Below are 23,162 nucleotides of genomic sequence, written 5' to 3' on the forward strand. Positions count from 1 at the left end.
TAATTTTGTTGTGTACTTAAGTCATTACAGTTAACAGCCGTTGATTTATCGCGCTCAATAAAGATACGCTTCTATACTTTTCCCTACTATTTGAATAATTCGGTATAAATGTAAAATGAAAAGAATCAATATTTTAATCAATATCTTGCTCTCCGGTAAGTGTTTAAGCGGTCATTCAACATAGCCTTTTACATTTGTAACAACCTGCACAGTTACCTGAGAGCTGGATATTCAACCAAGACAAGATTTTTGCTAAAGAGTTTAGTTGTAAATTTGGTGTGTTATTTGATATCAACAGCGTATGTCAAATAGCTTTTAAATTAAATACGGAATAAACCACTTAGCTACTAAATATAGGTATGAATAATGGAAAACTTATAAATATATTTATGCTTCAGCCGCTTAATATACATAGGTATGAAAAGTGGAAAACCATTACAATTATTTTTATGTTTCAACTTAATGGCGCTTATATAAGAATAACAACCACATATAAATTTAAAACTAAACCGATAACAGAAGGTATCGGGCATCCTACATTGTTCACAATGTCTTACCCGATATATTTCTTTCTCAAAAATACAAATATGAGCCGTGCCATGAGAAAATCAACATAGTGGGTTTGCGACCAGCATGGATCCAGACCAGCCTGCGCATCCGCGCAGTCTGGTCAGGCTCCATGCTGTTCGCTTTTAAAGCCTATTGGAATTGGAGAAACTATTAGCGAACAGCATGGATCCTGACCAGACTGCGCGGATGCGCAGGCTGGTCTGGATCTATGCTGGTCGCATACCCACTATGTTGGTTTTCCCATGACACGGCTCAAATATCTTTTTAATTACGTTTGAGATTTCTTTGTTTAAAAGATCGGGCCAGTCCGTACGAAATACATTCTATATTTTCTTGGATTGCGGATTACTTAGCTGGAGAGGAATGTCGCGAATTAGATATGTAGCTTCAATATATAACTGTATGAATATGGTTAGCTTTTGTAAAAGCTAGTCAGTAGCATGCTTATTACGCTAATTGTCAACATAATTTAGTCGAAAGATCTGTGAAGATCATGCACTTGTATATCATCGAGCAATTACACAAAAATTAGAAATAGTATTTTTGGTTTTTATATTGCCAATGCATTTGAAATTGCTCGAAAAGAAAGCAAGATAAAAATAAAAACCTGTAAAAATACCTATAGATTTTAATGTACGTAGTCCTGTATTGCTGTGATCTGAATTTCTCTCAATACCTCTTTCTTTTACTTCCATTTCTATTTCTCACACCTCAAACATTGCCTCTTTTACGATGAAAATATAAATATCTTGAGGGACATTGGAACGGACAACTGCTGTATCTTTCTAATATCTGCCTCGGGACTCAAGCGGCGCTGACTGTGTTCTTTCTTCTAGCTTTTCTACTTTATAGTTATTTATATACAATATTGTGAATACATCAACAGTAAATTACATGCATTACAATAATAATAGATTGATTTGCAACAAAAACTTTTGCTTAAGTTTTCACAGAATTTCGTTTAATTTGTAAAAGTTTCTAAAATTATTTTTACCTTTAATAGTTTAGACCGCAGTTAGAACACTATAGTCATTTCAGCTGTACTTCCTGTGTGCGATGCAATACATTCCTTACTTTGTGTGGAATGCGTGGCATGGATACGACTTGAATAATAAGGTTGTTATGACTCTCTAACAAATATGAAAATTTACATTAAATTTGCCTTATAACACTATTACCCGGTGGAAGCCAATAGTTGAGGAGGGATTGCAGTAAAATAAGTCTTGGGTAAAGTCCCATATTATGCTGCATTATCTAACAACTTTGTAATCAAACTATAAATCATTGAACCGAAACATGAAAACTAATAACGAGACTCTTTATTGTTCTGCATGGTAGTTTAATAAGTCTAACGCCAACACACACGTCCGGGAAAAGGTAATGTTAACTTAAGTTTAAAGTAGACACATAAGATGTGATGTTCATTTAGCGTGGGAATTGCATACACTTGAATGAAATCTATTCGCAAAATCACAGAAATGAAAGGTTGGACCATTTACTTGCTGATTATTCGCATATTGGTATTTTTTCTATTACGTAAAAGATGTAAACGCACTAGTATATTTGTCACTTATACTGTATGAGCATCGAGACGTGATTACCGTGTTGCTTTCAAGAGAGAACAATCGTGACTAAAGTAAACTCCTAGCTCTCCAAAACCTGCCTTTTGGATGGAGTAAGTAATTTCAAGGAGACTGTACTGCTCTTGAAATCAAATAAACTTTAAATATGCTTTTAATGTACAAACGGTAATATGGAATCAAATATGGTAAACTACATGAAATGAGTAATGGAATTTGTTACTTTGAAAATATTAGTTAGAGTGTAATTTGATTAATTACTTTGCCATGTAATAAGGCCCTGGTCAAGATTGGATCACGTAATTCAAACAAGAAAATATCAGATTATAAATATTGTTTTTATATTTTTAGTTTATTTTAAATTTGTTTTTAAGTTCTCCGCACGAAAATAAATTACATTGTATGACTCATATACAGAAGCATTCCTTGAAAAAAATGATGAGTTACACGGCAAAATCTCATCTGTTCTGTCGTTTGTCAATCGTAAAATTGGGTAGGTAAAGATGTCCAAGTTTGAATATTGTGGTTTCTAGGCTGGATACGCCCTTACTGTTTCTTTTATTTCCGCTCTACAGACCGCACACATGCGTTGTCTTTGTGCACACTCTATGCAAGATACCATATGTCCACATGGAATAAACACAATGCACGCATCTTTGTCCATACATATTTTGCAGGCAATTCTGTCTTTCAGATCCCGGTTTTCTTCCAGAAGACGATCTTGCTCTGAAATGAAGTTGTTCCTCTTGCTATGTACATGTACACTTTTTCAGAATTAACAAGTAAAACTAATAGTCACAAAAGTTCAGTGAATGGGAGCAATTCTTTTAAATATTAAAATGTTCAAAATTTTCAATTCGAATTATAAAATTCTTTCATAGGCTGATACGATATAAGAAAATCTAGCCTATAGAATGAATAATGTTGTTTTCCCTTAAAATATTACTTTCTATGTAAAGTACAAAATGGCTTAAAGATGCTTCTGCATGATATTACATTATGTACGTTTTATCTTTCTTATGCAGGAAATATATAAATGCAATATGTTCAGTACACTGAGACATTTACAAAATTCATATCAAACACGTGATAAGATAACTTAAAACAAGAACTATAGTCTAAGAGTGGAATTACTATAAAATGCGATAAAATCCCTACCAGTATCATGAGCATCAAGATTCTCAGATTGAAAATCCCTCGAACCAACAAGATGTTGATGCTCTGTGGGACCATTTGAAACTGTTGTATTATTAGTCTGTCGTGATAATGCAACTGCATGGATGTTTCGAGGCGTGGTTACCGTGTTGCTTTCAAGAAGAAACTCATGAATGAAGTGAGCTCTAAGTGCTCTACTGCCTGCGGACAAATAAGCAAATCAGTATACATTTTATGTCTAAAATAAGGACATGTTTCACTTTGCTAATTCAGAACATGGTCGTTGCGGCATAGAAAGTGGAAAAGTGACTGTATTTATAACTCTCATTGGTACTTGAGTTTGCCGTGTACATGCAAATGCGGATAAAGCAGACTATTGATGTGTAGTTAACTTAATTGTACTTTGAGCGATATTTCAATATCTTAATAGCTACGTCCGGGCACTTCTTCATATGATTTCCTAACAACAGTCACTTCACCGATTGTAACAACAGAAGGACAAACAAATTTAATTTTAGCTCTTGCATACCGTATATAGACAAAATATGTCACTAACCGTATTTTTCCCTTGCCTTTTGAATAGCCTGTTCAACATCCTCTTGTCTATACTTTTTATCTATTAGAAGCAATGCGGCCTTACAATTTAAATCTTCTATTAGTTGGTCAGGAACAAGATGTTGTGCTAGTCTTCTGTTTAATTCCTTATTATCAAATAAAACAAAGTTAGAATAATATATTCATATAGGCTAGATTAAAAGACCACTTTGTTATTAAGAAATGATTTAAATTTATGCAATTAAAATCTAAATTAAAAACAAAATGATTATCAGAAAAATCTAACAGGAGCAGGTAAAAATTATTTCAGACCGTACGAGCAAGAAATTTGCTAAAATGTCCCAAGTTGTCAGTTACTAGTTAAAACTCTGAAAATGCTATTTTAGTCACCTGTGTATCCTCTTCGTTCATGTTTGCTGCTCTGTTTATGAAATCTTCTCCCATACACAGTTTTACATATTCACAATGTGGGAAAACTGTCGCATGCTGTATCCAGGGTTCATCACTTCGTTGCCAGTCTTTCACCCCACCACCACAGTAAAAGCACCTAACAGAGTCTTGGTTTCCTAAAACAGAAATAAGAATAGAATAGAACAGAACGTATATTTATTTGTCTTATATAAAACATTTGTGGACTATTACATACTGAAGTATATACGTAATGCATAGACAGGTCATATATTTTCATGGAAAGCAACACATAACAAAATACATACAAAAATAAAAACAAAAAGCACAAAGCGTGAGAATCTACATAATAATGTACATAAGACATAAATTGTTAGTTGTGACTTCTGAAATGTTCTTATATGTTTCTGTTTCCACGCAAAAAAAATGAATAACTCATATCACAGATCATTCATAACACTTGTTTGTTTTACAATAATAATAATTAAGTATGTGCAAAAAGTAAATCTTTTCTGATGAAATTTTCATGTGACATTTTAATACTCGGATAGTATTTTAAAAAGACGGAAAACAGAAAATATTCGCATGTGCGACGTGTAATTACCTAAAATAACGGAATATCTAAGACAAATGATCTTCACTTGTTTTTTATCTGAACGAAAAATAAATATGTAAAACTTAATGACTTAATATGATATTCTAATATGGCTAACAATGCTTTTATCATCACAACAATGTCATGTTGACGTCATGTCAACGTGATATTTAGCGCCATGTACGCATCTAGAAATAGCGCTTTCAAATTTCATGAAATATTTTACTTAATAACATGTTTTAAACGAAATGTCACATTGCACAAATGTTTTGATCAATTTAAACACATACTGAATTAGTTATTCGCTTTGCTGAATAATTCGCAATAAGTTTCGCTCGAACTGAATTCTGCCGCAAGACGTATTACCGTTTCCGGTCCTGGCGTGTTTTAACAAATACCTACTATTGGCGCCATGCTTGCGCAAAGAAACAGTTCCATCATATTTGATGTAAATTTTACAATTAAGAAAATATTAGAATCGAAATAATTTATAGCAAAACAGTGCTGCGCCCTCGTGAAATTATTACGCCCGACGTATAACCACCCATCGTGTATAAATAGTGATAAAGCACTGTTTTGCTATAAATTATTTCTTAATTAAAACTATATATTCAAATCGCATTATATACCTTAAAACATCTCTAGATTTATTTTTTTCTGCTATAAACATTTTAGCTTTTCATTTGTTGCTTTATCTTAAAACAAATAATTAGGTGGTCTCCTCTTACAAATGATACATCAAAATCATCGACTTAAAAGCGAAACGCCTGAAAGGAAGATCGTATACTTGAGACAAGTTTAATAACATCCTTTCTAACACGATAATCTTCCTGGAAAATTGTTAAATCGATTTGAAGTTTATGTGTCGCCATCTTGCAATGCTTGAGCGATTTGATTTTTGTAAACGTCTGTCAAAGCGTATATTATGGTAAGCTGGTAAAATCCAATATTATAATGTTAATGTGCTTAATCATAAAATGAGCCGTGCCATGAGAAAACCAACATCCGCGCAGTCTGGTCAGGATCCATGCTGTTCGCTAACAGTTTCTCTAATTCCAATAGGCTTTGATAGCGAACAGCATGGTTCCTGACCAGACTGCGCGTATGCGCAGGCTGGTCTGGATCCATGCTGGTCGCAAACCCAATATGTTGGTTTTCTCATGGCACGGCTCAAATATGAAACAATATGAGTATTGCAATGACAAATACTGCTGTAATGCAGCTATACTGCATTTGTAGGTGTCATGCAAAACACGTGTAAACAAATTATAGTAAAAGATGAATTTTGTCCAAAACAATAAACATAAATGAACAACATACATTTATGTGGTTTTTTTTAAAGTCGCTTAAGGATTTAGAATGATTTTTGATCGTTGTATACGTAGTATTCATAAAATGATTACATTCTTTGCATTTATCCATTTATCAATATTTAAAAAGTACCTGTTGCGTAAAATCCCGCTTTGGCCAGGCCTTCTATAGCTATCCCATCTCTTGACCAATCTTCGAATGTCACAAGTCTTTCTTTCATCAAAGCATAATCAGGATTCTTTGGTCTTCCATTCGTAATTCCAGGATAAAGCTCCATATGTTCATTCCAACCGCTCAAATTTGCCTGGGATAGTATGCTAAAATTAGATGTAAACAAATACCAGCTAATTGCTAAAAATAGAAATGTATTTGGAAAACCATAATTACATGTTAAAAGTTGTCTGAACTGAAGGTCGAACGACTTACTTGACTATCTTTGTTCATACATATAACGATAATACTATTAAACTGCATTGATACTTGAAACATAATATCTTTACGCGGTTTTGTTAAAGTCTTTGAAATTATTGAACCTATCCTTAATTAAATTTATAATTCGGGGAATGTGTTTATGTCTGCTAAATAATTAAATAAAAACAATGAAATGCGAAGTTTCAGGTGTTTTAAGGCTGCATTATACATCGCATGTTTACAAACTACAAATATTTGCATGAGTTATAAGATATTGATAATAAACATTTTGAAAATAGCCACTGCATCAGGCCCGGATTTACAGTGGTTTGCAAGAACATCCTTTAAGTAATGTCTATGGGCTTCCATGATAATACATTTAAAAAAAAAACACATTAATTTGCATTTCGGCTTGTTTTCATATTGGGATATAAATGTACTGACAATAAGGGACATAATTTTTCTGCAGTCGCAAACCCTTCAAAATATATATGATTAATTAAAAAGAAATCCATAGAATGTCTATAATACAACCCTTACCTTCTTTGAAGTAATACGTTTTCTCTTGTTTTTCGACCAAATATAAGAAAAGCGTTGTAGCGGAAAACATTTGTATAACATACAACTGTATGTTTGTTGCTGTTGTCATCAAACATTCCCTGACAACGGTGAAATCTACATAAACTCCGTAGCTATAATGGCTGTGGTTTTGTTTTTCAAAATCTTTAAACAGGTAAGATTTTTGCGCACAAAAGTGACAAAATCATTAGTAGTCTTGCTTACTTCCGTGGCTTAAAATGTATCGTTTTACTTCTAGGATTTTAAAATTCCCCGAACTCTATTCCAACTGCAACAAAGCCACATGCTCAACTGTGTGCCATACTTCTTTATCCCGACTTGACGAATGTTAAAGATAGCTGTTTCTTTTTTACAATCTCTTATGCTTATTGAATTTTTATTGTGACATATAGACAGGTAAACCATAAATATTCTCATATTTTCAGGAAGAGATGTGTATTTTCTACCATGTTTGCACATAAATCACACATAGATGCTCAATATGATATATGTGAAATGGCCAAACATTCTCCTTGTAGGATTATTTTCGGATGCCTCCAATGCCTAACCCTAGCCTGATGTCCACATTCGCGGACGGACGCCTGATGCAGAACCATCTTATTCAGATTCCGAAGCTATAGAATAATGATGATAATAAGCATTCAGGTTTCCTTTTGATAACATAAAAAACAGATAGTTGTTTCTTTGCAAATGTACAAGAAGACAAATACTAAGGGTAAACTGTAAACATTGTTAGCCTCATGCGAACAAGTAGTATCATGATATGGAGCAGGTGTTTCATGCCGAGATCATACAAACATAGGTTAAAAGTTTAAGTCGTTCAATATTTAATGTCAAGTCGAAAATAAATCAGAGAAACTGTAGATGAGTGATAATGATTTCAGTCTTGTTAATACCAAAATACCATCCCTAATGCGCTTGACTGCAATAGTTAACATCTATTTACTAAACAAAACGTGGATGAGCATCCCCGCACTCATCCGGCTCCTCTCAGCAGGCCTACAACCTTAATATCTTCAGCTACGCTCCGGTAAATTATGTTACAAAAAGTCATATTTAGTGGCAATAAAACCGAGCCAGATTTCTTTTTAAATCGAGTGCATGCATTTAATAGTTGGTTATTTATTATGATGTTCTTTTGCAATAAGCTCGTTTTGTGTCCTGACATGTGTCAAACATGGGGTTGTGAAATTGCCCAGTCAGAAGTCAGATTCAAATTTATGGCTATGAAACATTTCTTTCCTTAACAATATTTAAGTCTGTCTTCGTGCTATGAATAAGTTTAGTTCGAATTTATTTTCCTGAAAAAGACCTTTGACCCGTTTTCATTGCATAAACGGTTTAGTGAACAGACTGAAAATGATACATTCTGTTTTCTCTTTCCTAAAATGTCGCAACATTATGGGGTTTTGATTTTTCTTCCACTAGTCAACGAAGTTTTGCTGCGTGTTTTCTCGTCAATATTTCAGAATCTTTCTCATTTTGAAATTAGGTAGGATAGAAAGTTTTATTACTTCTATTTTTACGGAGTATACCGTTCATCTGTTATGTCGCGGTACTTGACATTCGACATGACCACATTAAACAAGAAACAACACAACAATGAATTTCTTGTCTTTACCACAATATTTCATGTCATATGCATCAATAACTGTGTGAAAATGAATAAGATATCATTCAAGAAACATCCATGTGTACTTTGAACAACAACAGTCAGCCATTGTTATCGTGTGACGTCACGTCACTAATGTCGCGGTATAGGTCAACAATTGTGTCAATCAAACTATCATAGGTTATAAAACACTAAATATAATTCAAACATTGAAAAGCTATCTAAGTCAAACTAACAGGAACACTCAAAAGTCATTAAACGCCAATTTAAACGTTTTATATTATCTGTTTAAATTGGCACTATCGAAAATATTCTCCTCTGTGCAGCAGGCACACCAGATATTTTGCAAGTAAATCACAAGGTCACGGGCGTGGTCATAATGTAGCGGAGCCTAAGAATCGTACTAGTACTTAATATTTTCTGTTTGATAGTTATCTAACATATTAAAATTCACTGCTCAGTATCATGGGTGTATTTTGAGGAGATGGTCAGGGGGCCCCCATCCCTTCCTCCCCCTTAAAATCCGTCGAGTTAAGACGTTTTGATGTTTCGCCTGATACCGTTATTTCATTCATTTTTCTGTAGCTGGGGGATGTTAAGTAAAATTTTGTGTCCTCTAACCTATAGGCGGGACTTAATTTGTATAATTAATGAGGACAAATGCTGATCAGCTGGTACACGAACTTATAAACATTGCAAATATTTGCTTAATTCACGGATTTTTGCAATAAATATGTGAAAAATACGATTTTAATAAATCTTGACAGATATTTAGCAATGTAACTGCAGGTAGGAACATTTTTCGCAAGCATGAGTAAAATAGGTCACGAACTTCCCCGGTAAACATCACGTTGGTGACGCAACTCAAATACCGGGAAATTAGTGATGACGCGAGATTAGTGGTGTTGAGTATAAATAGACACTAGATGCAAGGTTTAACTGAAGTAAACTATTAACGTTGGTCTATAGTCAAGTGTAGGTATGAAAACCTTAAAAACTAATTGTTACTGAAATGCTTTAGTTACTATGTTACGGATCCTGTAGTAATCTGCTTTCAAGCTTTAACATGATTACGTACATGTTATCAATCTTAACTTAAGAACTATACATACATGCCTAAAATTTATAGTGCTAAAATTATAAACATCAAGATGTTGCACTTCTTAATATAGCATATGCAAATACTAATTTAAACGCAATCTTTTATATAAAAACAAGAATGAGTTAAAATGAACCCCCACCCCACAAAATTGATAAGCAGATTTTTGCCACAGAATTCCAAAGCAGTCCCAGCTGTGTTTAATGCGTGCGTGCGTGCGTGTGTGCGTGTGTGTTACTTTGACTATGCATTTTAGTGTATATTGTGGTAAAATGTGAACACTGCAGCAAAATTTTGATTTCACTGTGCTCCTTTCGTGGATTGTCTTATTGAGTCAGTGTCTTAATTATTTTTGTTTTCGGTTTTTGTAGTGAAATATCATATTCACATTTTTTTTATTTATTAATATTTACCGAAGCTTTAATATATTTTGGTTTCAGGCTGGATATGCCCATATTGTGTCTTTTATATCAGCCCTACAGACTGCGCGTTTGTTTTGTCTATCAGCATGATACCATGTGCCCGCACGAATAAACAAAATGCATGCGCCATTGTCCAGACATAATTTGCAGGTCATTCTGTGTTTCAGAGCACCGTTCTCTTCCAACAAACGGTCTTGTTCTGAAAAATGAATGTACTTTTTTTATTGCATTTGTGTATGACTACCTCTTAAAAAGCATTATCACGAAATTAGAAATTTGGTATTGTGTGTTCATAGCTTCCTATTTACATAATCTATGATGTAAAATTTATTAATGGTTTTTATTTTAAAATATGTCTGTAAGCATCTCTGATTCTTAAAACAACTGCGAATATTCGTTAAGTCTATATACATCTAGCAATGTGGTCATTTGTGTTGGTTCTGTGTAATACCTCTTATGTCTTTCTCGATATAATTCTCTATATACGATACAGAAAATGAAATATGTAGACAACTAAAAAGTGTAAGTACGAACTGAAACACGGTGAATTATTCTTGATTGTTTTGTATTCTGTCAAAATGTACCAAGTTCACTTCGACGAAACAGACTCACATGTGTCCATACGAATAAACAAATTCATGCGTCATTGTCCAGATATATTCTGCAAGTCATTCTGTGATTCAGAGCACGGTTCTCTTAAAAAAAAAAACAGTGTTATTCTGAAAAATGAATATACTTTTTATCGCATTTGTGTATGACTACCTCTTCAGAAGCACTACCGCGAAATTTGAGGTTTGGTATTGTGTGTTCATAGTTTCTCATTTACAGAATCAATGAAGTGAGATTCCTTCGAACATTGAATGCATTTAAATTTGATTCAAAATAATTTTAGTGTTTCGGTTTAAATCTCTAAACTTCCATGAAATTTTGCCCAATATCGCAAAAAAATATAAAAAAAATAAATAAAGATAAAACAAATAAAATAAAATATATATCACTTTCACACAAAGAAAACTCACTAGGACAAAACTAACAAATGAATGAACACAGTGGGGCACCGCCTTGGAAGGTCAATCTCAAAATCACCATTGGGGAGCTTAAACCGGTTTATGGTGCACCTTACCACAGTTTAACCCCCACCATGTTCCAAACTCATAGAACAGTAAAAAGAAGTTCCTCCCGCCAGGTGAAACCTATTACATTGGCAATGGCAACAGAGGGCATGTTATGTAAAACACAATAATACTATTGTATGTTTATAAAAGCAATCATTATGAATCATTTTGGATATAAAATGCATTCACTTCATGCAGAAGACAAAGCAATAGGGAAACACCTTTAAGGGCCCGACGTCTTACGAAGAAGTAATACATAATTTTGTGTGAACGCAATGTGAAGTTTGTTGAGCGCAGTAAGATGACAACGGCTTGAAGTTATATTGGATTATGTGTACCGTCTTCTTGCATAAAAGCAACAAATATTTCTATAATGTAAATGTGACGAGACATGTCTGCAATATAAAATTTTGTTGTTGTTGGATTTAACGTCGCACCGACACATGATAGGTCATATGGCGACTTTCCAGCTTTTAATGGTGGAGGAAGACCCCAGGTGCCCCTCCGTGCATCATTTCATCACGAGCGGGCACCTGGGTAGAACCACCGACCTTCCGTAAGCCAGCTGGATGGCTTCCTCACATGAAGAATTCAACGCCCCGAGTGAGGCTCGAACCCACATCGATGAGGGGCAAGTGATTTGAAGTCAGCGACCTTAACCACTCGGCCACGGAGGCCCCCTACAATATAAAATGAAACAAACAGAAGAAACAATCGTAAAATGAGGTTTCCTGTCTTATAACTAGCCAATTGATCGTTTGGGGTCAATACCACCTCATAAATCGTCTACACCGAAATACAGGCTAAGGATGTTTATTGGCATCTAAACCTTGAATTCACATTAGAAAACAAACAAACATCACAGCGCCATTGAGAATGGGGCACCTCAGCATCTTCGCCACAAGGGCCGTCATCCTCTTCAAACGCGTAGCTGCATTTTTAGGGTTAGTCGTACCCCTCTGCGTCATTTCTCCGGCATTTCCAGCGAGGGGTAAGGGGCAGTGACCATAACACAGCTTTGACAGTATTGTATTTTGTGAAATCACCACCGTGTTCATTCCCCTTTTTGGTGGCTCACATGACACCCTGAGCAGAGCCTGAACCCCCATAGGCTACGATCCCTCCATAAGGATACTAGGTGATCTGTTACATTGATAACAGTGAAATCGTTTATCATTTGAATAATAACTGATTATTTTGAACCTTTAATCCTTTTCGATGTCTAACGTATATGTAATGTAATATCAAGCAAGTTTAATTTCGTTTAGTTTCGTATTTCACAACATTCTCCCATATTCATCACTGACATGAATATTTCTTTCAGTAGTCAGCGAAGTAGGTAGAAGAGCTAACTCCGGGAAAATCACAAAGTACTAAAGGCACCTTCTGAGTGCAGTCGCTTGCCATTTCTTGGCATCCTAAAAGGTAAAGGAGGTGTATTCACTTTGGTTTGAACTTACTTCTCAACACCGAGTCGACATGTTAAGAAATGGTAAAAAAACTAAACTTGTTTCCTCAACAAATACATAAAAAGTCTTTTGGCCGGTTGCAAGACAACTATAAACAAGAGGAAAGCGATAGTAATTGTCGTGCGCCGATCAAACGGGTTGCATGAAACGCCTTCTTAGGGTCACCGTTACAATTCTTGGCCAAGATATGGCTGGGTTGCACGACGAAATTGGCGCGGTAATGATTTCTCAGTGGACACTTCTTGTACAAACCTGGTTGTTAGTAGGTTTATCGCCGAGTCAAAGCATATTTCAATGTATATACATGGTTTGTTTTCAATTGTACATGTGGTAAATTAAAGTGTGTCTGTGTTTGATTACCTGGATATATTTGAGGAACTTTATAGAGTTCTAATACAAATGTATTATGATGTTACTATCTCCGTCAAAGCCCCCTCCTTCTGAAACAATATTTTCGCATTGTTACTTTTGCTTTCTATGATCTTATAGTTCTATCCAAGCTGTATTAAATCTTCTTTCTCATAAGGAGAAAATAAAACGCTATTTTGCTTAGGCATCTTCAGTTACTTGTATTAACAAGAATTTTGTTGAATTAATGTTATTTGAGCCGCGCCGTGAGAAAACCAACATAGTGGCTTTGCGACCAGCATCCGCGCAGTCTGGTTAGGATCCATGCTGTACGCTTTCAAAGCCTATTGCAACTGGTGAAACCGTTAGCGAACAGCATGGATCCTGAACAGATTGCGTGGATGCGCAGGCTGGTCTGGACCCATGTTCGTCGCAAAACCACTATGTCGGTTTTCTCATGGGGCGGTTCGTTTGTTTCCAAATGAGCGTGAATGTTTAATAATTCTGTTAACAATAATCAATGTACCAAATCTGGACATTTTTTGCACATCATAATTGTCGTGAATTAACCTTTGCGACGCATGGTAATTCTTTTAAAACATTATTACTGTTATATTTGTATGTTTATTTAAGACTTCTTTAATTTGAGACCTGTTGTCGAAGAAAATTTAAGTAATTCTGATATGTGTATTTTTGTATAAATGTATAATTATAAATTGACTGCATGATTGTGTAGATATGTGAATGTATATGAAATTTAATTTAAGGCCATAATGAAAACAAGTTGTATAATATTTGCATTTTACACTAAGTATGTAACCTTCAGGAAATAAAGTGAGTATTATCATTACCATTAATTTTATAATGCTATACAGTGGCGGCCATTTGACTCAAAATTTTACATGCAAATTTTCATAAAAATAAAAGATGACTAAGTGGTAACAATAAAGTCAATAAATTTGTCATAGTTATGTTTTAAATATCTATGTGAACATATGCAAGTAAAAGGATGTGCATTTCACTACCTGTATTATGCCTTTATTCGATATTTTTCTATGACAAAATTTTGCAATATTACGTGCAGTCAAACTCAATATATATTCAATACATTTCAAAGATAATTACAGCCAATTGTAAAGCAGACCGTGAAGAATAAAGTCTTCAGAAATTATTTTGAAATTTTACCTGATTACTGAATTATACACAAAAATCCCAACACCATCAATTTATCCAATTTGTGTTATCTCACTCCAGGAGAACTACGTTCCAACGTAAGTCAAGTCTCATCGATATCATGTGACATACCTCAACGATGAAGCTACGGTGTCGCTTCGAATGACCTTGTTGATTCATATATTATGTGTAATTAAGCGTATATATTCTACGTTTCATAACTGAAAAGATGAGTTTGATGTGTGGAAGATATATTAGCTATTTGCAGCATTTTGCAAGATACAATGAACTAGTTACAAATACACATATGTAAGCTACATAAATGTTGCAAGGCCGCAACGATAACAGAGATTATGTGACAACGTCTCACATACAGTGTTGCAAAGTCTCAGTATCATAATTACCATTTGAACTTGTAGAAAATTCTTATGTACATCTTATCTTTACGTCGAGAACATTTCTTTGACATTTTCATAAATGACTGGATGACGTCTGGGCAAGATACAACAATTTAGTCAGTATGACAAATGTATTTGTCGTTATAATAATACACATTATAGTATTACGCAGGGTGGAGTAAAATTCTTTGAAATGGATTAATAAAATCATGTACAATTTCAGCATGAAAATTAAAATGTAAGGTTAATGCTCTTCAATAGAAATAAGTATCTTTCATTTATATCAAATTCCATGGAATCTTGTAAGCATTGTTGATGGCTCCTACACAAAAGTGGTGCTCAGCTGAACCTTTACTCTTACAGTCAGTTTTGAAAAAGTGTATACATGTTATGCAATGTAATGTTTACATTTTACGTTAAAAGCGGATAGAGAACCTGTAAGGTTTTAATAATTGGAAGAAAATAACAATTATATTATTCTAAACTTTACAGCATGTCTTTCTTTCTCGTCCTTTTTAAACACGCGCATTTCCTGAAAATTTCATTGCTAGTATTTTGCGTTGTTTTCATCTCCCAATTTCCTTATTAAGTTCTCGAAACTTGTGCATTTACTAAGATAATCCAAACTTATGCAGCATATTGCATCACCCTTTTACTTTTCTTTTTCAAACATAATTCATAAAAGTCGTGCAGTGACTCGAATCTCCTTTACTTTGTCGTTTTAACTGAAACGCCTTTTTCCTTTATTTTGCCTTTTCATCTATGTGCTTGAACTTTAGCTTTGGATGTGGGATTTTCATGTAAGAAATCCATCCAGTACGCTTGCAAAAGGTCGTTTGCTCTACCAAGATGCCCGTCCGTATATGAAATAATGTTCGGAGGGGCACCTTGCGCATTCCGTCACCACGAACCTTAAAATCTTTAATTGAGCCGCGCCATGAGAAAACAAACATAGTGCATTTGCGACCAGCATAGATCCAGACCAGCCTGCGCATCCGCGCAGTCTGGTCAGGATCCATGCTGTTCACTAACGGTTTCTCAAATTGTAATAGGCTTTGAAAGCGAACAGCATGGATCCTGACCAGACTGCGCGGATGCGCAGGCTGGTCTGGATCCATGCTGGTCGCAAACCCACTATGTTGATTTTCTCATGGCACAATTATCTCGGAGAGATGTAGAACGCTTCATTAATGTTATAAAATAGCTTATACATTCACACTTATTAGATAGTACGTACATGTGTACGCCGGTAATCAATTCTGTATAGATAATCAGGATCGTAAAGCATTACTTCAAGAACTTTCCACATAAATTAGCTATTTCGTAACAAATGTTTTCGGCACCATGTGCAGGCGTATTGCTCATTTTGTCCGCATATAATAATTATTATTACGTCGTGCAAATGTATTAGGAACCTGAGACGTCATAACTCGTAACAATACAAGGCGCAAGTGCCCTCAGGACGGATATTTCTGTCGAGTTCGTTAACACATAACTGATTTTTTTCTTGCACATCGTATAAAAATAAGCGTTTCATTCTGACAGATCATTTTTGTTGCATACCGTATTTCACAAATAACAACAGAAATTTAAAAGCAATTAGAAATACAATGTACTTCATTTGCAGTACTCATTCTTATGGCAGAGCATGCACCCACAGCGCGGGAAATGAACGTCCGTAAGCCGAAGTGACGTCATTACATTCAAGTGAAGCACAATAACAAAGTTCCACTTTAGTTTTATCGTTTAAAGCGTAACGGTATGTCCTTTCCGTAAAATAACGTATTTCAGACCGACAAAATACTACATATAAATAGGATGAAGAGTAGGTCTCAAAGTACCTGATATTGTCTAAGTTCACATATACAATACCATATAATATCAAAGCAGCGCAAGTTATCATAACCAGAACGAGAGCCATCGCATGGGGATGCCAGATGGGTTTTGCAGGCATGGGTAAAGTCGACGGAAACGCCAGTCCGTTGTACAAGAAATATTTTTCCTTATTACATATCTACAATCATTTCGATTGAGTTTCAATGGACCGTGATCGTGCAATATTTTTCCTGATTATATACGTTACTATAAATAGTAACAAAAAGCCATTTAAAACGGTCATTACGGATTCTGTTTATGTATCCATAATGGCGCAGTGCGCCTCTGGCGCCATAACCATAACGGCCCCGGGTAACCAGGCCCCGTGTTCACAACACATTTTCAATCTCAGCTGAGTTTGATAATGAAACTTTATTTGTCATTCATATCTGAATGGCATGTTTAAAACTAAATTTTAAGTTAATAACTATTTTCAAGTGTCTATTCAGTACTGATGGCCAGTCTCTGATGGAATTCAACCTTGTCGTTTTAGTAAAATTGATATCAAAATTTCAAACTCAAACTCAGCTGAGACCGAAAAATGTTTTGTGAACACGGGGCCAGAACGTCAGCGCGTTCTGATGTTGACGTCATGAAGCAACATTATTATGGCGATTGAAAGCGCGCTGAATCAGATCGATTGTCAACTATTGATGGCATTGTTGATAAAAAGCAATACAAATAATTCTTTTACGTGTTTGGAAAATATATAAAATGAAAATACCAAGATAAATATGAAGTGAACGTATATGATAAAAAGTCAATAAACGGCTGGCCAATAAGTCAAAAGTCAATAAGCCTTCTAGCCGCAATGGCACGCCAAGTTTCATAATGGTCCTCGGAATAAAGCCCTCGGGCGATTATAACAATGGCAAGAAAGCACAACCCAGTCGTATATTAACTTCGAAGTAATTCTTCATGAAATGATTTTTTTTCAACCCTAAATTATGCTTTATGTAAGAAAGTACAACTATCAAGGCATTTGATTTTATACAACATATAGCCTCTTATCCAAATAGTATAGAAACTGAAAAACTCCATTAAATGCTTGAACAAATGAATAATACACTTTAAATTTTTCTTACAAGATTATAGGTACACGTGTAATAAACAGGTAAATAGATGGGATAAAGGTGTCTTTGAGTGAAAATGGCCCTAAAAGAAAATAATAGCCCTCGGGCTATTATCACCTTGGCAGGGCCACTATTACTTAAATGCACCGCTCTCCCATTTATGAAACTGTACATATTGCGGACAACGCTTTCATATCAGAGAGAAATGTTTTCTAAACGTTTAAGTGGAAATAATCGCGTGATGTCCATGACGTCCACGCGCACGTTGCGGCATCTATTTGACGGTTCAACTTGCGGAAAATATGAATGCGCGTCAGCTTGATTTGTTTATTAGATTTTCGGAGAAATTCTTCTCGTACTTCTCCTGTTTTTCGTAGCAGAAAGAAAATTTAGACATAAAGCAATTACTTGATAGTAGATATGTAATAAAAACGTTATCAACTTTGTATGTGGATATATGCACTCGTTCTTTCGCGGATAATATTGCGCTCCTAAAGTCGCGCAATATTACTGCTGCAGAACAAGTGCATTATATCCAAAAACAATGTCAATAACTTATAGATATTGACGTTTCAGTTTCATTTCGAGTGCGTGTCGTCAATTGTGACGTCAGTTTCATGGATGTCGTCACGTTTTTAAGTTCTTTAACTAGGACATTTTCAGTTCCACTTGGGCTAAAGAACAATTTTTTCATTGATATAATGAATTATACACATGTAGTAATTATAAAAAGATTTTTAGATTTGCATCGATAAATAAGCATTCATTCTTCATAAATAAAATCTGGAAAGTAGATCCGTCGGAAGCACCGAGAACAAGGCAAACAGTGAAAATTGCAGACTTGGTTTGATTAAGTCGCGCAATATTTCTATATTTCCGCTGCAGAACGCGTGCATATACCTAGATACAAATCTAATAACCTACGATTACATGCTTACTTCAGGTTTCTTAGTTGCGCCCTGTGCTTCAAAAGAATCTCTTTACACACTTAATAATAATTAAGGTGTGCGCATGCAATAGTATAAGTCAACTCCGCGCCACCTCATATATATTGCTAGTAAGATATCTTGTAGAAACCGTCAAATGATAATAAAAGAAACGGATAAATATACTAGTACATACTTTGAACAAAATCTGATTTCAGTCACAGACATTGTATATTTTACTCGAATATAAGTAATGTGTTAAGCAGCGATACTTCGATGAGTGTCAGTAACGCTTGCCTTTGTCGCGTATAGAGTTAGTAACATCATCGGTTAGAGTGAGGGACATGATATTTAATAAATATTGTTCGTTTATGATAAAGCCGTTGCAGAGATATATTTCTAAGATTAAAACTGGCATTGCCTTTAATCGATCATTGACTGTCAGTAAGTATTGCTGTTGAAAAAGTGTTGTATATTTGTTTTATTCTGGAAAATAGTAAAATGCTTCTATTTTCTAAATAACAGACAACTGCTTTTAAAATTTGAATGTTTTAATAAATTTATGCGATTACTTTTAGAATCTGAATAAATGTTCAAGTCAAGACATAAGTAAATATAATAAAAGTAATTGATACATATGAAAATAATATAAGCCGTGTCATATTGAGCGATACCGTAGCCAGAAGTCGTTGAGATATGTCACATGATATCGTTGAGACATGACTTGCGTTGGAACGTAGTTCTCCCGGAGTGAATATAGGCTTGTGCATGCTTTTTACTGAAAAAAAATGCAGAATATGCAGACGCAGTAACATGTTACGAACGGGAATTTTTTTAACAAATAAAAAAGGACCAGAAACAAGAAGTGAATTCTATTGTATTTCAAGAATTATATTTAAGGAAATTATAAAAACGATATCAGCATTGCTATAGTAGACGCAATTTGACATATAGGATAGTCAAGTAATTCTTTTGTTTTCTCCGATTTCAAAATGATAGTGTAGCAATTGAAAATAAATATTCAACAGCTTAAAGCATTATGTTTAGATATAAATAATTTATGGAAGAGCTTGTTAAATGAAGTCATATTAAAATATGAATCAAAAATGTAGAAGGTCATTGGTTTCGAATCACTTAACCTTGACGCTCACCACTGTGTGTTCGAACAGTCGCTTTGAACACATTTTATATTAATCACTCTCGACACCTCATTCCTGATGGAATCCATCGACACGAGGTAAGAGAGTCATAGCATTACTTGACCCAACAGAGGGTGGGTGGTTAAAGAAGAAAATAAAAAGGCTTGGTAGAGGTATCAAGAAGGTTGTAAAGAGCGTCAAAAAAGCTGGTTGCAAGGTATGTCACATCCATATTGAAAGGACATGTTTCTGATGTTTTCTCGAAATTCAATTACAGTTTCTATTTTGAAATACAGTTCATGATTTGTGTTATTCCCTTTAAACGTTTTAAAATATTGTTTGCAATTATATTTAACAAAACGGAATCAGAAGTACAGGTAGTCAAATTTACACCACAAAATGATTTACCAAAGCTTGGCAATCTGAAACAGCTACGGTTTTACTAAAGAAGGAACTATTCTGAATTTCTACAACATTAAGTACAATTAAATTGCCTTTCCTTTGTTGAAATATTATGTATAGGCCATGCAAAATAAATCTGCTGGCTTCGTTAAATATGGCCAATTTCATCTTAAAGTGTTTTGCTTCCACTAAAGATTGGACCACAGAATTTATTTATTATGAAAAAAGGAACTGACGTTAAAAATTTAAAGTTCCGCATCAGTCTGGACTGAGGTGTACAGTAAGAAAGAACATAAGTGCCAGGTGCGTTTTATTTATTATGTTACTAAGTCGAAATTTTGAGTTAATGAGTCGAAATTTCGAGTTGAGTAACTCGAAATTTCGAGTTAATAATACGAAATTTCGACTCCGTATCTTGCCCTTTTATCCGCAAATTGGAACGTCTGTCCGTCCGTCGAAGGCCAAAAAACTAAAGACGTTTGACTCTTCGAAGTGGAATCATCTATCTACACATCTATATATTATACCCAACATGTAGCGACTTGAATATATAGTACCATACATCAATGTATGACCTACTCCATAGCCTCTAGAGCTACTACAGATTTCAAAATGTATCCAGGATATATACCTTCATTTACATGCATAGTATGTTCAGGTGGTAGGGGCTCGAACCAGGTCGAAAACCTTCCACATATGATCAAAATAGTGAAATATTCTAAGTTTGAATACTTCCCGGTCACCTTCTATGGCCTCTCCTCAACATCTAGATCTACCCAAGTACCCAATTTTGGTCAGAATCATTACTACACGTTCATGTATTGTCTATATTTCCATGGTTTAAATAGTGATATTTTTTATGAACAAACGCTGCCCGGTCATCTTAATCATATGATCCTATAGGGCTACCCGGTGTATACACCAGGTACCTAATCTTGGCCAGGACCTATACATCTACGTAAACTATTGTGATTGTGACTCGAACATATAGTAACTAGAAATTTCGACAAAGTAACTCGAAATTTCGAATTAATGAATAACGTTCACCTGGCAATTATGCTCTTCCGTAGTATAGAGAGAGATTTGTAGTAAAAATATGCCCTTATCCATATTTTAGATTTTGTTTGGTGTCGGTTGTCCTGTCGCAGTTGGGACCCTTGGTACAACCATAGCGGCAGGAAGTTCCGGTGTAGGAACTTCACTCGTGGCAGTAGGTACTGCAGCCGGTATAGATGCTTGCCATGTGAGAAAAAATAAATGCAAAAGAAGTGTAAGTGTAACTACCACAGTGCAGAAGTGTAAAAATACTGAGGTCATAAACACTATTCCATAAACAAACTCATAGCTTTGAAATCTATGTCCGCTCGGAAGAATCAATGCAATACGTATAAAGTTGAGAGCTTCCACGTGCGGCTAAATAAATTTTCTACAAGCCGATTTATTACATTCTTGTTGTAGGGATGAAATCACATCATGATAAATATCTAATATCAGGTGGTATTATTAAAACCACATTATATAAGATGGTTCGAGGCAAAACATTGTTTTATGTTTATTAGCAGTAACATCAGTGCAGAGTGAGAAATAATATACAGTGATGAACTATGTTACAAACGCCGAATGTTTAGCACATGTCAAAAACAAAAGGTCAATTCTTTCTTTCTCAGGTTGAAATGACTGAAATTCTGCTCCCATTTTCCGACGAGATGTCAGACTACGATATGGACGATGATAAGGTGATCACATACAAAGAATTTGAGTTTGCTGTGTCACGAAGCGTAAACCTCGCAGACCCAGAGGAACTTCATGAGCCTTTTGCATTCGCTGACTTTGATGGTAATTTTTCGACTGTTCATTTTACGCAAGACCAAATTATTTACAATGTAGTAGCACATTAGATACACTTACATATTACCTATTATGCAGAGTTTGACATTTCCATTTACGGATTGATTATAAACGTTGCGTTTAAAACCACTACTACCTTGCCACTTTTTCGGCGTATCCTTACATCTAACAGGAAAGTGACTTTAAAACTGAGACAATTCTATTATTAAAGACTCGCACATTAACAAAGCTAATGGTAAAACGAGATATTAACACAGCTGTTTTTATACAGTAAAGACTGCCTTAGCGACCCCTTGCTGCACACATAAAGCGTTGGATAAAAACAATTGAGATTATGTAGATCACTTAAATTAAGAAACAGTTTTTATATAAACGTCTACTTTATTGTTTATTTAAAGATATATTTTCCCCAGATTTCATATTTGAAAACAAGAACAAATTGCTACAAACTTTACTATGTTAACGTTAGCTTAACATGTATCCTGTGAAAACAGTAATGCGTGTCAGGTTTAAAAAGGTCATACCTTAAACACAGTATAAATGTGTACATCTGCGAAATAAAATGCAGTTTGTTTTTATATTAAATGTCTATTGCTATCTGACTTTTAACTGCGAATAAATCTCTACATATACATTTACTTTAATTATATAGTCAAGTTAAACACATTTGGAGACGAGCTTCAATATTTAAAGTAAATATCTACGGTAAAATATTTTAGAAAAGGATGGGTATTGGATATCTCACTGTTTTATGTGCCAAGTACAAACAGTGATTCTTTCAATATAACGTATATATATTTTCTTTGCCTTTCAGGAGATGGTGTTTTAGATTCTGACGAATTCAGCGGAGCTCCATTTTTATTCGCACGTATGTAATAGTTATAGATCTGTCAACGATCTCTTCATATAATGTTTAAGCCGTCGTTAAAATGTTTAATATGAAGCCGTTTCCAAATGAGGTACTGATTTTACAGAAAATGAGATTGGGAGGTGTGTAGTTAGCCTTTCGATGGAAAGAAACTACAATTATCTACCATGATTTTGCCTTCCTTCTTGTACCCGCTTGATACAAGGTCGTAATCCTGCCTATAAATAATGA

General features: G+C 34.7%; 2 protein-coding genes across 2 annotated transcripts; one reads left to right on the forward strand and one right to left on the reverse strand.

The window, feature by feature from the left end:
* Positions 1-2,469: 2,469 nt before the first annotated feature.
* On the reverse strand, positions 2,470-6,504 carry LOC123551169 (baculoviral IAP repeat-containing protein 3-like). The gene is made up of 5 exons (XM_053540700.1): positions 6,307-6,504; positions 4,251-4,426; positions 3,862-4,006; positions 3,309-3,506; positions 2,470-2,876 (listed from the first exon to the last, which is right to left on the reverse strand). Exons 1-5 carry the CDS (start codon positions 6,449-6,451, stop codon positions 2,680-2,682), a joined length of 861 nt encoding a protein of 286 aa, XP_053396675.1. The 5' UTR covers positions 6,452-6,504; the 3' UTR covers positions 2,470-2,679.
* Positions 6,505-12,288: 5,784 nt separating this feature from the next.
* LOC123553278 (uncharacterized) lies at positions 12,289-22,949 on the forward strand. The gene is made up of 5 exons (XM_053542080.1): positions 12,289-12,403; positions 19,912-20,030; positions 21,333-21,485; positions 21,883-22,051; positions 22,878-22,949. The coding sequence occupies exons 1-5, from the start codon at positions 12,289-12,291 to the stop codon at positions 22,937-22,939; spliced, it is 618 nt and encodes a 205-aa protein (XP_053398055.1). The 3' UTR covers positions 22,940-22,949.
* The last annotated feature ends 213 nt before the right edge of the window (positions 22,950-23,162 follow it).

Source organism: Mercenaria mercenaria, chromosome 4 (assembly GCF_021730395.1).
Source record: "Mercenaria mercenaria strain notata chromosome 4, MADL_Memer_1, whole genome shotgun sequence".
Taxonomy (NCBI): Eukaryota; Metazoa; Mollusca; class Bivalvia; order Venerida; family Veneridae; genus Mercenaria; species Mercenaria mercenaria.

What these genes read in the sequence shown, in the direction of transcription:
- LOC123553278 (XM_053542080.1), top strand. Translation starts at nt 12,289, where the DNA reads ATGGGGCACCTCAGCATCTTCGCCACAAGGGCCGTCATCCTCTTCAAA. An exon ending in TCCGGCATTTCCAGCGAGGG is followed by an intron (nt 12,404 to 19,911) that starts GTAAGGGGCAGT and finishes CATCGACACGAG; the next exon opens with GTAAGAGAGTCATAGCATTA. An exon ending in TCAAAAAAGCTGGTTGCAAG is followed by an intron (nt 20,031 to 21,332) that starts GTATGTCACATC and finishes TCCATATTTTAG; the next exon opens with ATTTTGTTTGGTGTCGGTTG.
- LOC123551169 (XM_053540700.1), bottom strand. Translation starts at nt 6,451, where the DNA reads ATGGAGCTTTATCCTGGAATTACGAATGGAAGACCAAAGAATCCTGAT. An exon ending in AGCGGGATTTTACGCAACAG is followed by an intron (nt 4,427 to 6,306) that starts GTACTTTTTAAA and finishes TTTCTGTTTTAG; the next exon opens with GAAACCAAGACTCTGTTAGG. An exon ending in TGAACGAAGAGGATACACAG is followed by an intron (nt 4,007 to 4,250) that starts GTGACTAAAATA and finishes TTTGATAATAAG; the next exon opens with GAATTAAACAGAAGACTAGC.